At 36.3% G+C, this 14,846-nt stretch overlaps 1 protein-coding gene across 1 annotated transcript in view; it reads right to left on the bottom strand.

The window, feature by feature from the left end:
• Nucleotides 1-14,846, bottom strand: part of LOC111873283 (sodium-dependent nutrient amino acid transporter 1) — a 35,206-nt gene that overhangs the window by 6,317 nt on the left and 14,043 nt on the right. The window contains exons 2-9 of the mRNA XM_023867866.2: nt 13,729-13,949; nt 11,713-11,832; nt 9,059-9,341; nt 7,828-8,053; nt 7,118-7,388; nt 5,738-5,841; nt 4,572-4,761; nt 2,410-2,586 (exon numbers count right to left, since the gene is read on the bottom strand). Of these exons, the coding sequence (XP_023723634.1) occupies nt 2,410-2,586; nt 4,572-4,761; nt 5,738-5,841; nt 7,118-7,388; nt 7,828-8,053; nt 9,059-9,341; nt 11,713-11,832; nt 13,729-13,761 (1,404 nt within the window). The 5' untranslated portion in view covers nt 13,762-13,949. The remainder of the gene's footprint in view (nt 1-2,409; nt 2,587-4,571; nt 4,762-5,737; nt 5,842-7,117; nt 7,389-7,827; nt 8,054-9,058; nt 9,342-11,712; nt 11,833-13,728; nt 13,950-14,846) is intronic.

Below are 14,846 nucleotides of genomic sequence, written 5' to 3'. Positions count from 1 at the left end.
ATTACTTGTACCAGTAGGTATTATTTTGACTTGTTCCATATCCAGAGGTATTAACCTACTTAGGATCTATGGAATGCAAATAAATTAAATTCAATATACCTTATTGAATGAACAATTGCAAAGGCTTGCACTACATATACTTGAAATATTTTCAGAAATAATATGCAGAAAGATGTAAAACATTTATGTTAATTGTCTTGTATATATTTGTTGTTAAATTTTTAAAATGAGCTGTTACTCAAATACTGGGCTCTATTTAAAATCCTAGTCTATCATGTCATCAGGAAAAATGTCTCCCAGCAATCTGAAACTGATTTTGCATTTTTTGCATTGCCCAGAACACCAGGGGCTTGGCTAACTATGTTATGTGTTCAAGTTCTTATTCGAAGTCCTAACATGTTTTGCTCCATCTTGTTTGCTTATCCTTTGCCAAGTATTAACCCCCCCCCCGTGGATTCTTCCTCTGAAGATTCTTCCTCACAGTCTTGTACTGCATCAGACTCATGATTACTGACTAATTCTAAATCAATTTCACTATCATCATCTCCGCTAAACGGCTCCTCGTCTGTCAAAGCGTCATCAAGAAGTTGACGTAACCTCTGGTAAAAAAAAATATTATTCTCAAAATATCCTCTAAATATTTATGAAAAAGTATTTGCTTACAGTTGGTATGTAAAAATATGGAAGACACAGAAGTAACGATAATATTTTAGTATGCTATGTATGAAAGCAACTTTTGATTCCAAAAGTAAGGTCTCCAAAGCGCTGGGTAATTTTTCGTGCGGCTGTTGGCAACCCTGTTGCATTTGTTGCTTCCCCCACTCCCCCCAATACCACCAAGCATGCGCGCACATAGCTAGGACGCTCAGTCTTGGCACGGTTGCCATTAGAAATGGAGCTCCCGATTACTAAAACCGCGAAGTGTGAGATTCACGCAGTTATTCGGTTTTTGAACGCAAAAGGGACTAAACCAATTGAAATTCATCGTCAATTGGTGGAAGTGTATGGCGAGTCGTGCATGGACATAAGGAACGTCCGCAAGTGGTGTAGGGAGTTTGAATCTGGTCGTACTGCAATACACGACAAAAAAAGAACTGGGAGACCGTCAATTTCTGATGAGACAGTCGCGAAGATTGAGCGAGTCATGCATCAGGATAGGCGCATCACACTCGATGATCTCTGCATTTCGGTTCCCGAGGTTTCCCAAACCACCATTTATCGGGTTTTGACAGAGAAGTTGAATTATCGGAAGGTGTGCGCAAGATGGGTCCCGCGAATGCTCACGGAAGACCACAAACGGCAGAGAGTTGACTCTTCCCGTGAATTTCTTCGCCGCTATGCTGACGAAAAGGACAACTTCTTGAATTCAATTGTCACAGGCGACGAAACCTGGGCGTACCACTTCACACCTGAGACAAAACAACAATCACGTCAGTGGCGGCATTCCTCTTCGCCTAAGCCTCGAAAATTCAAGCAAACACAGTCTGCCGGTAAAGTCATGGCAACTGTGTTTTGGGATCGAAACGGGGTATTGTTGGTTGACTTTATGGAAACTGGGACCACAATAAACGCTGAGAGATATTGTGAGACACTGAGAAAACTCAGGCGGGCGATTCAGAACCGGAGAAGAGGGATGTTGAGCAAGGGCGTAAGCATTCTCCACGATAACGCTCGCCCCCATGCTGCCCGACAAACCGTCGCTCAACTGCAACAGTTTGGATGGAACATCATCACCCATCCACCCTATAGTCCGGACTTGGCGCCCAGTGACTACCATCTCTTTCCAAAGTTGAAAGAACATTTGTCTGGAAAGCGCTTCAACAACGACGATGAGGTGAAAGCTGAGGTTCGAAGTTTCCTGAACAGCATGGAGGTGAACTGGTATGACATGGGCATACAAAAACTGCCACTGCGCCTACAAAAATGCATCGACCGAAATGGCGATTATGTAGAGAAATGAGTACATGTTCAAGATTCAACTGATGTATCCAAAATTGAAAATAAATGTTTATTTTATATTTTCAAACATAGGAGACCTTACTTTTGGAATTACCCTCGTAGTCACACTTTTGGTAAGATGGGGTCTGGTGGACCCCAGCACAATTTACAAGTCTTCACACTAAACATGCCTACCCACAACAGCCTGTCATCTATGGCATCGGGTAGTGGGTTACGGGAAGGGAAGCTACACTGAGGCACAACACACTGCTACGCGTTCTTAAAAAGTTATAATCAAATTAAAGTCTTTGGGGTCTGTGACAACCCACCTTACTAACGCTGGGTTAAACATGTCATTCAAGAAGATTTATCAAATCTCTTATGATATCCAATGGAAGCACTGCTTGCAAGCTCTCAGGAAGCATACAAAAGAATGGAGTTTTTTTTTTTTAAATATTTGTTTTCTCTTACTGGTGTGATGTAGACAAGCCCAACAAGAAAACCAGCAGTACAGATTACTAATGTCACCATCCAGTATCTGAACTGAGGGAACTGGTCACAGATAATGGTGATGACTGCTGCTGCAAGGGCCACAGCACTACCAATCCCTAGTGTATACAGCATTAGGAAGAACACCACTGAGAAAAACTGAAAAAGAAAACACACTATCAGAATCCAAAATTCGTTTACATTAGCTGCAAATGTACATACTTGATATTAAAAGTAAATATCTGTTTGGAGTCTAAAATGCTGAAATTTAATAACAGATCAGCCTCTCGGGTGTTCTGTGATCTTTATTTTAGTGCCTACTTACATTGCTCAGGAAGGCCTGTTGGGATTCACAACTATTCAGTATTTAAATGACCCTGATAAGTTGGATTAAAAGAGAATAAAATTATATTAATTAACCAAATAAAAACCATTTGTATTATTTCTTTATTCTACCATTCAAAAATCTTATACTGTAACCACATAGAAAGAAGTAATTTGTAGGTCCAAGAAGGGAGGGTAAAAGAACATTAAACTATACTTTAACAAAATTAATATTATGATGTGAATATGTTTAAGATACTCAGAATAATATCCACTGTAAGTAGTTCATATTAATTTTGCTAATTCTACTGGTTCTATTGTCAAAGTTAAGTAGTTTTCACCCCTCCAAAGAGCTAGATAGTCCACATTTATAATTAAAGTGAACAGTAACTCCATTAACATATCTAATTAATTCCATGGAACAGAGGCTTTCTTGAGAAGTTAACATATTACAAACTTTTATGCAACCTGAAGATTCATTACTATGTTAACAGTCTGTTACTAGTCCCCTTCTTGAGCCAGAAGAATCCAGTCCATACACTCCTATCTGTTTCTTTAAGATCTGTTTTAATAATATGCTCCCCTCAAAATTTGGATCTTCTTTGTCTCTTTCCGTCAGATCATCTGAGTAAATTTCTTTCACGATTTGATATTTCTCCTATGCATGCTACTTCATCCTTATTTATTAGATTAACTTAGTAATATTCTACGAAGAGTACACTTCATGAAACACTTCTGTATGCATTTTTATGAAACTTTGTGTTTTCCCTCCAACTTAAGACGAAATATTCTCCTTCCTGTTGTGTTCTCAAGCATTCTCAATCTGTATCATTCATAATTTGAGAGACAGTTTCAGTAGCATATAAAACAAAAGTTATAATCTGCTAGCATAGTAACGTTTCTGAGAAGCCCAAGAGGTATTCTCTGCTACAAGATTATAATTCACATCATCAAATTCTCCCGTTTCCTCATCCCACAACACCAAAATTCAATACAAAAGTAGGGCTCATCAGCCAACTTATTAATAATTTAAATCACAAAATTCTTTGCTTTTAAATACATTATTTATGAAAGCCAGAACTACTCGGCAAAGGAATGTGTTCAATCACTTGATTTGCCAAGACTTACTACATATCTGCCTGCTAAAGCTGGGGGGGTGGAGTTATGCAGGAAAGTTGATGATAATGCCTTCAAATAATTTTCAAACAGCAAGAGTAATATATTGACAGAAATGCTGCAGTAATTAATTAATACTGAGACAATCTCTTTGGCTGCAGTAGTTGTAATGCAGGTACTCCCCAAGCCAGTCTAGACACAATGGGTTATGCAAACGGTTAATACTATTAGGTGCATGATATAATTACTTGGTATTAAAAAATTGAGAGGTATGTAATACAAATAGAAAAATAAGCTGCAATATTAATAACATTTACACTCAAAATCGGGCTTCCTGAAAATAAAAGGGACTCATCTCATGCTTTAACATGGGCATGGTTTAGCCATCCTGCACAATTGTATTCATGCTCCTGATAATATGTACTAGAGTTCTGCATATTTTATATATTATTTTATATTTTTAGTTAGAAGATGAGAAGTTGAAAGGATCTAAATAGAATTATGGCAAATTTAATCTATTCTAGACAGTAGCAACCATTCCACAAGACAATCTGCTCTTGATTATTTCTGAAAATGCAGTTTCGATTTGTTACTTTTGTCCCAGAATTTATTATATACATATGTTACTGTTATTTAATAAATTTAATTATTCTATTCTATTCTATTAGTAAGCTATATATAAATCTAAAGCAAATGTCACAAACCTGAGGCACAATGTCAAATTTGGCAATAGCATCAGGGTATGAAACAAACGCTAGTCCAGTCCCACCTTGCACAACTTTCTCTATATTTGTAATTTTGAGTTCATGCATCAGGTTTCCCAAGATGGAAAATATTGTGCAACCAGCAAGCAGACTAGTGAATGTATCTAATGTTGTTACAATCATGGCATCCCTGTAATATAAACAGATTAATACCATAAACAGAATACATTATTGCTGACAACCTAAATACATTATTATTTTGTCATACTATCATCATCAGCTAAAATACTGTATGATCATCTAGGATATCATCATGATACCATTTTAATTTTGATCTTAACTAATTGCGGTATGGAAGTTTTTGTGACTGACTTAATTTCATAAGGAAATCACTGTAAAGTTACTAATTATGTGTTCATTTCTGTGAATTGAAACTAAGTCTTGAGTTTGTATAATTGACCTTTTACATTAAGTGAAAAATCCTATTCTTATTTTCCTCATTCTTATAAGGTGTTCATTAGAAAGGAAGCATTTTATGTGTTATAACAGGGAAAAGTATAAAATAAGAATACAATGCATACCTGAAATATGATATCTGATAAAAGTGATATTGATAACTTATTTTAACAATGTATAAAACATAACTTTTATGTAATAAATTACCTTGAAAATAAATAAAAAATAGTACCTGATAAACACAATCAGCAATGGGTCTGATACACTTAAGATTTTCTGATAATCAATTAAAATATATGTATGTACCTTAACAACATTAGGAGCTGGGATAGTGTAGTCAGTATAGCGACTGAATATGGGCTGGATGACTGAGAGGCCGGAGTTTGAGTCCCAGTGGGGTCAAAATTTTCACTTCTCCATGTCGTCTATAGGGATGCTGGTATCCGTCCAACCTCCTATCTAATGGGTACCAGGGGCTCTTTCCCGGGAGGTAAAGCACGAGGGTTGTGAAGCTGACCACTCACCTCCAACTAATTCCGAAGTCAACAAAATGTGGATCTATACTACCACTCGCCCATACGCCTTCATGGCATGGTGGTTAATTAAGTTAAGCACAGGGCCAAATTTACCTTACTTTAACAACATTAGAAATTTAAATTCCTGGTTGATTGAAACGTTGGAGTACTGTGTTCCATTTAATAAATGCTCACCTGTAGACATTATGGTGGAAGTCATTATAAGATGAATACATTACAATAGCTCCAAAGCAGATTCCAAGAGAGAAGAAAGCCTGGGTCACAGCACTGTACCATACCTGGACATGAAATAAAATACTGTTTAGTAGCTTTAACTATGTTCCCTTAAAAAGTTAAAAACTTTTTTTTTATATTTTATTGATCATAAAAAAACTTTATTCACTTGTAAGTCTTAATTAAAACATTATACTACAAGGAGCTGAAATCAGTGACTATCGTTCTTAAATTTAATGGATCCCTTATATAGAGGGGTAGTCAGTCAGTAAATTTACAATGTCAGTCTACTTCTACTGAGCTACATGATATTACAAAGTGTACACCATGAAGTCATTCACTAGATCTTTGATATGCACAATAAACTCTCATTGTTTAGGACAAACTATTTTTGTCCATGATACGATAAAGTTCAGGATGTCTATAAGATTAGTTTTTCTATTCCCTGTTTGTACAAGTCAGTGATAAAATTTTCTCGAACACCCTCAGTCTATGTTCTTTCTTTTGTGTTTATGTAAAATACTGTGGTGATGAAATCAGTTGATCGATGCTTAATACTTGTAAATTGTAATAGGCTGATTTTATGGAAAGATTTTAATATATGATAAGTAAGTATTGCACTAGCAATTATCATCAGACTTTTTACTTTTCATTTGATATTGACTGATCACTAATGATTTCTAGACACAAGACTTGAAGCTTTCATGCTGAGCAAAATTCTCTCATGCAAACTGCTGCTTTGATTTGGAGTGAAAACATTAGACACTGACTCTAGAATGACATTTGGTCACCCTATAAGATTTTAGCACTTAGGAGTCTCAATTCAGTGTTGTGTTCTGTGTTAAGACCAACATATGTATCCCATGTAAGCATGGGACATCTATTTATAGAATTTTAGAGCCATGGTATTTTCCACGAAATTAGCTGCCACATACATGGAAATTGCACTTTATTCATTTTAACTATGTAACTAACTGCATTCTAGACAGAATTTTCCATTTATACATATGCCTTTTTAAATAATTAAATAATTGATAGTTATCCAAACCTCATACATACATTTCCAGAAACACAGAAGTGAGAAACATTTAATTACTCATAGCGTATTTTTTTTCCCAACACACTTATTCAGGTTAAAAGCAGTAAGCCCTACATCACAACATTTATGTACATGTGATCTTCCAGATATTTTCAAAGCTTTATGTTCTTTTGTTGCATTACTTACAATTCTATGTGTTTACAAATTTTCTTCATTTTTAAAAATGTGACTTTTCTCCAGAGTACTCATAACTTATCCAAAACATACTAAAGTTTGCAAAATTTATTACTATTCTAACTTACTATGGGATCCAACAACTTGTCCCACTGGGGAGTAATGAAGAATAGAATACCATCGACAGCGCCAGGTAGTGTAGCACCACGGATAAGTAGAGTAATCATCACCACATAAGGAAACAAAGCTAAGAAATAGGCTGCCTTTCCTGAGCTTTTCACACCTCGTACAATAACCAAAAAGATGGTTACCCAGGAAAAGAGCAGACAAAGAGTGAGACGCCAGTCTGGTGTACCAACACCATCCTCTATGGAGTCTGTCTCATTTAACACGAACTTGCTGTAAATTAAGAACAATGTAAAAAATATATTATTATACTGTTGGGTTTTCCATGCCACACTAATTTTTTGTTTATGTAATAAAAATAAATTTTATTGCTTTATTATGCATTCTTTGCATGAAGTGCATAAAATGAAAACATATGAGTTATACATGTTTTTGTCTCCCAGCATATATTATGTCTGAAATTACTGAACATGATATTGAGAATCTACATCAAAAGTTGTCAGGTGGGTATCATTTTGGATCGTGAAGTTTAATCTTATCCAAATCTCGCTGTAAAAGCCTCTGTTACATGATATACACAGTATAATCCAGATCTCATCAAGTTTTATAAAATTTATTTTACATATTTTTTCAACTAAGGAATATAATTTCTGACCTCATATTGTTCCCAATATTGCATGCATATTTTTGTTATAAGGAGAAGGTCACTCACTAAAAATATAATTCAGAAGAACTCTTGTAGTTTGTGACATCTGCTACTATACTATTATTGCCTTCTGTCTTTTTGGAGTCACTGCACATATCCCAGTCTCTATCACAAGTCGACCATGGGAGATCAGCAGCAAATGATTGGAAGAAGTAAAAGACTGTCAAAGCCATTAATGAGCAGTAGTATGTGAGGACCAGAACTGTGCAAAACATCTGTCCAAAGCCAAGACCTGTAGAAAAAAAAAACAACAAAAATCATCTTAATTTCTAGAATATTTGTCAAAATATAATTTGAGCCATTTTACATTTTATAAAATTCTAAAAAAAAAAAGGAATGTTTCATCCTCAGTTCATGTTAATTTCACTTTAAACAGTGGCATTAGGAAATTCTAAAGGAATCAAGAAATATTAGACTTATTGGTACTAACTGGTAGTGGCTGGAAGTGATTTATTAGGGGAGAACATAACTACCAGTAAAGTTCTACTCAAGGAAAATATGTTAAAAATAAAAACTGTGTCAGCCCCTCACAGTGAAGTGAGTGCTACCAAATGAACGCTCACCATGGCAACTCCAATACCCACTGGTCCAGGCATCGCCCAGTGACAAAAATAACAAAATGTAGACCCCTGGCATGCTAGCATCAGTCACAACTTGCATCAAGACAACACCATGACAGCGAGTCTACTAGTAGCAACACCACAGTTTACTCCACCAGCAATTGGCAGTGCTCATCCGGCCAGCCAGGTGGGGCAGGAGCTTCGCCGCCACTAGCACCAGCTACCCTGCCACTGCAAGAGCTTCACCTGGCATTACGCCATATTGCCAGCACCAAGTTGCGGCACAGACTAGTTCTCTGCGGCAGGAACTTCAACTGGTATTCATCAAGCATGCCCAGCTTCAGATAACCGGCCCGTTTCAGGGCCAAAAATACCACTGTCATTACTCACACATGCTCACCCACTGTGAAAAGAATTTCATCAGTATTCATTTACCATGCATGCATGGCTTCCTAGCTTGTCTGTATATTTTGTTAACAGCAATAAATATTTCTTTCAGTTTGACTCCTTGTCTCTCCATGCCACCTGATTCCACACCCCACAAAACTAAACATCTTAGGTACATCATTGCATAGGGCCTTATCAGCAATAGAACTATCCTGTTATATTTGTCTCTGGTAAATAATTCTCTCAAAAATACTGGTGCGCATTGTGATGACTTCTGCCTCTCAACTTACCTTTCAGTGCTGGTGAAACTGCCCAAGCCTTGACAGGTCCCCCAGACACAAATTGACCCACGGCCATTTCCATGTAGTATATCGGCTTGCCGATGAGGAAGAGCACGACAATGTAGGGTATGAGAAATGCTCCCCCTCCATTTTTAAAAGCTGTGAAGGGGAATCTCCAAACATTGCCCAATCCAACTGACATGGCAATGCATGACATGAGGAATTCAACTCCATTTGTCCATTGTTGACGTGCTGGACTGTCTTGATTATCCGTGACATTTTCTACCTCACCCTGTACAATATAAACGAATTTAGACTGCTGTCCTTTCAATCCGTGACAGAATAACCATGAACAAACTGTTTTATGAAATTAAATTGGAGCTGGGATAAGTGAGTCAATATAGTGAAAGGCTACAGGACTGTACAACTGCAGTTCAGTTCCTGGCAGGGGCAAGATATTTGTCTCTATTCCATAGAATCCAGAATAACTCTGGAATCCACCTAGCCCCACATCCAATGGTTACCATGAGCTGTTTCCTGGGTAGGGAGGTAAAGTGACCAGAATATGAAGCTGACCACATACCTCCATGTAGTTCTGAGGTCATGAATGGTGGTACTATAGGTGCTTAATTAATTAAGCATAGGGACAAATTTACCTTTACCTTTTATATTTTTCCACAACTGATAAATGTTGGAATGAATGTTTATTAAGCTTTATAACTACTCTTGAAGTTATATTCTTATTCACATTATGAGAAGTTTGTCAGGTGTGTAAGATAGTGTAATACTGATAGCATTTATAACTAGTAACAAGAAAAAATATAATTATAAGTATAAATTAAATGTTTGTATGTATGCAGGATCCAATTGTAAGTTTTTGTATTTGTAGTAACAATATTTCGTACTAGTGCAGAAATCTTCAACAAGTGAATAACTGTCAATTTCTCACAGAAAACTATACACTATAGTGTATAAAACTATAATATAATATAAACTATAATATATAACTATATTTACTGTATAAGTTATTGTCTGATGTTAGAATATTGGCATATGTTTTATAGCACTGTATTTATCTGTAGGATCATGGAAGCCAGTTTTAAGTACTTTTAACTCAGCTCTGGATAGAACCAAACAGCAGGACTCCCAGAGCACCTTTACACAATGAAAGCACCAAAAATATCTGGTGCAGATGAAAATTGACTAATTACAGATTATGATGTAAAAGTTGTCTTTGTACTGAAATAATTAAGCACCTTGACGCAAGCAATATTTGTAATTAATTTCTTGCTTAATTTAGTTACTTACAACAATTAAATTACTGTTTGGTACATAAGGTATTTATAAGTTACTCTCAATTTATACAATATCTGACAGTGTTAGTCTTCCTTTATGTATCAGATGGTCATTTGTACGTTATAGGAGGCAACTCTTGATTTTATTTGCAAATGTTGATCAGAAATGCAGGCAGTTTACACTGTGATATAAGCACAATAACACATCAAAGCCAATGGAAATCATTTCCATAGAAGCAGAGTTTTTACAGTTTCAAAAAAATGCTTTCAGGAAATTTATTCCATTCATTTGTAAATCTTTGAAATCCATCTGGAATCTCTCTCAAGTACTGACTGAACATCTGCTTTAAGAGACATGTAAATAAACGACAGATTGTGGCTTGTTTCCTGAAGTAATGGAATCAAAATTTGAACAACAAATAAACTGAACTAGAGGTAACGCTTTAGTCTTCTATTAGGGAGAGCATAGATTCATATCCTGGCTGGGATGCCAATTATGCTGCCTAAGTTTTACTTTGTTTTTTTCTCAGACTCTCCAGGAAATGCTGGATTAGTATCTGAATTAGGTGACTGCCACATCAAATTCTTCCTCATTCATCAGTAACCTTACCATGTGACACTAATTGATTCAGACAGTGCAGCTATCATTAAATAAATTAAAAGTAAGGTGTTTGACAGTGGGAAACAAAGAACGTATGTGTAAGTCTACATTAGTAAGAGAGAGAATGAAAGAAAAAGCTACTAGTTTTTTAAATGTAAAAAAAGTGACATGAAAGAATTTTTAACAAACCCTGTGCTCTATTGGTCAGAGTTTGTGGCTACACGACCAGATGTCCGGGTTCTATTCCCGGTGCTACCAGATTTTCTGACAAGTAGTGGGTCTGGAATGGTGTCCACTCAGCCTTGTGAGAATAACTGAGGAGCTATTTCAATGAAATATCGGCTCCGATCTAGAAAACCGAGATTAACGCCCATGGAGATCCATTGCTCTGACCACATGATACCTTCTATCCGCAAAAGTTGGCATTAACTTCGCCGAAAAGCGGCGATCACTTAGGCGGTATAGTTCGCTTGCGAAATACAGGTCACGGAGTTTGTTGTTTGTTTTGTATTACAAGCAAAGTATCCATGTGCCCAATTTTAGTCTGTGAGCCATAGCATACATCTGTCTTGTCTAATGTGAAGTGCTAACTCCTTATAACTATCTCAAAATATTGGAACTCCACTTCAGATCCCTGATGGTTAGTATTTATTATTAAAGGGATTCAAGATTATATATGAAAACATAAAGTACCACTTTCACCTCATATTTTTCATAATAGCAGACTTATCACTACTTTTCTGTACTTTCACAATTAAAATACATACCAGATTCCCTTTTTCGGTTTGTGCAGATATTGTAGGCACTGCTGTTGATAAAGAAAATTTATGTTGTGCCTCGCGTTGACCCAAATCATTTTCATACGCTTGATTCACATTACCAAGTTCCTGTGAAGATAGAAAATTATTTCAATTATATTCTTTAAGTAAAGAGAATCCATTATAACATAAGCAGGACGTTGTATTACCAGTAAATATACATATTTCCTAAATGATTTTCTTTTTGTGCCCCATTATCTTTGGGTTATTTATTACAAACAAGTCTTTGTTGCAAATTCAAACCACACTGCCTAGATTTGTAAAATATTTCTCTATATGTTTCATTAAATATTCGCTGTCTCAAAAATTTCAAAGACAAATTGTAGATATTAATTCTATGCGTATTTTATGTTATCTGTAGATTTTTTTACTATAGGCCATTTTTTAAAGAAATCGACAGAGCTATGTTAGAGTACCTTGTACGCTTAAACACGTCAGATCAGATTTAAATAAAATTCGTCCAAGGCTTTGCGTACAACCCCAAGATGAACGGCAAAAACAATGAGCAAATGAAGCGTAAGAAAATAGGGAGTACGGACTGTGACATGAAAAGAGAAAGTTGCTGGGAACTACTGAGGACACGTCGGCGTTAAAAAAGTCTCTTCCGAGACTATGCATGTCTCTTCGTCCCGTTTTTATGAGTCACGGCAATAAACTTGAAAACCTGTAGTAGCTTAAGGAATTCAGCATAATAAAAATTCACCCAGAGCGATAAAATACTGACGAATATCGCTCACTGTAAGCACTAGGATCGACCCAGATCAATGAACAAAATACTATAATATCACGCAAAAGAAATATATTGCATATAGTCATGAAGGTTCCTTAGTCACACTCAGCTGAGACACCAAGAAATCGTGTCCTCTTAAAGGCTAGAATCTTACATACAGAATTTATCTAATTCATCAAAGTGACAGTCCAAATAAAGGCAACATATATGAAGTCCGAATTCTTGAGTCACCATTACAAACAATACTACTACTACTACTATTACTACTACTACCACAACAAATAATAATAATAACTCTGTCCAGTAATAATTAGACTGAACATCGCTGTCGAGTCTTCAACAATTTAGCTACGTATCTGGGAGAACCCGGCTTAATATTCTGGCTTTTCTGACTGAGAAGTTTTGTGGTTTTATTGAGTCCCTCCGTGCAGTTGTCGGAATGGACTCTCAGATTAGGCCCCTATCGCTCTTTCCTCATCCTCTTCAGCGACTAAGAGACCTATCATTTGACGTTATACAAATTGAGCCATTAAACGAAGCGTAAATAGAAACAAAAATAATAAGAAGGAACAGAGGAAGGCCGATGCCAAGTACACGATTCCGGATGAAGTGTTACGAAAATGATCTTGTCCAAACGTCTCGCGTTAGAATATTAAGATACGAGAGCATTACCATAAATCCTGCAGCAAAAAGTACACGACGTCAAATAGTACGCTGTGATGTGATATTAACAAGAATATCCGAAAAGCGTTGTCGTCATTAAATCAATATTGTGATCAATATTATTACATTATGACTGCTGTGACTCCAAACATAACAGAAAGAATGTAGTATAGTAAATTCAGAAGTAGTGGGAGAATCAAGTCTATTATAAACACACTCATTTTGAGTCAGTAGGTAAGAGAATCATTCANAGGTAAGAGGTTTCCAAGGATAATCATCGGAATTCTAAAGAATAATGTGTATTCTTGCATATTTGCATTTGGATGAAAATTTGCAAAAGTGTCAGTGATGTGTACTTCTTGCATTAAAATCTTATTCTAGAATTTTTTTTTCATTATATTCTATTTCGGTCTATAGTTACCCTCTCGATTTTCACATAAGTGTCACAGAAGTCTTTGTGGTTTGGTTTATTCGTGAATTTTCTTTCTCAGAAACTACTGTCACATAATCTGCTTTGTATAGACCTATTTTACTTTACTTTTAAATGGAAGAATCATTCGATGGGTACTCACCATTCCGTCCCTGCTTTGAAATGAATTCTTCATTTTGGAATTCAGTTGTATTTTATTTGTATAATTATTCGATATTCTGTAAAAAGTATCACTTCTCTGACTAAGTCGTGTATGAGCACAATTTTCCCTGGTATACCTTCAGGTATAATTTCAGAGATCCGTTGATCTTCGTCAATTATTCTAAAACGTGACGTCTGTAATCATCTTGTCATGCTGAAGTTCTGAAAAGAGAGATATACATGTATATTTTCTGAAAAAGCTGCATCTCTTATTATTAGTTTATTTAACGATGCTTTCTCAGCTACGTAATTTATAGATCAATGTGAAGGGCAAATTGGGGAATATATCAGGAACCGATCTTGGCCCATTTCAGGATGCCTGAAGATATTGAGAGAAATTCTAAATACACGTATTTCAGTCATCAAGCCTACATATATATATCATTCGATCCAAGAATCGGAGTCGGGACTTGCAGACTATGAAGGCTCTTAATTACTCAGCCGTGGCTTTCGATGACAAAAATAAAGAAAGAGGATGAAAGGATAGTTTATTTTTTCCTTTGTTTACTTATTCTGTTAATTTTAAGAGCAAACCTTCATTATCGATGGAAATGAAGAAGTACAAGGGGTACGCGGTAGCGTAGTGGTTAAGGTACTACAAGCTGGAAGGTCGCGAGTTCAAGTCCCAATGAGGTCATTGGATTTTTTCAATTTACCTAACCCTTCCGGCCGCACTAGGCCCTGGGGTTTACTCAGCCTCCAACAGAAATGAGTACCAGGAATTAATTAATTTTCCTCGGGAGTGAAGCGCGTCCGGCGCGTAACGTTGACAACTTTACCGCCATCTCTGAGCCGATTGTCAAGGTAATGAGGGACCCTTAACGTCTCACAACCCTATGGGCCTTCACGGCCTGTTACAGGCATAGCTTTACTTTACTTGCTTTTTACTTACTGAAGAAGTACTTTGTAATTAAGAGATCACTGAGAAATCAGTCTTTCAATTTTAAATATAGAATGTTGTCACGTGTTAGTGACTAGCCACTGGGTTTAGACTGATTATTGAATTTATTGAAGGCTTACGACTAATAATTATAAAACTTTCACTCATCTACACACCCT

This window comes from Cryptotermes secundus, unplaced genomic scaffold (assembly GCF_002891405.2).
Source record: "Cryptotermes secundus unplaced genomic scaffold, Csec_1.0 scaffold131, whole genome shotgun sequence".
Classification (NCBI taxonomy): Eukaryota; Metazoa; Arthropoda; class Insecta; order Blattodea; family Kalotermitidae; genus Cryptotermes; species Cryptotermes secundus.
Note: the sequence above shows the minus strand (reverse complement) of the source record. Positions and strands in the feature narration are given on the sequence as shown.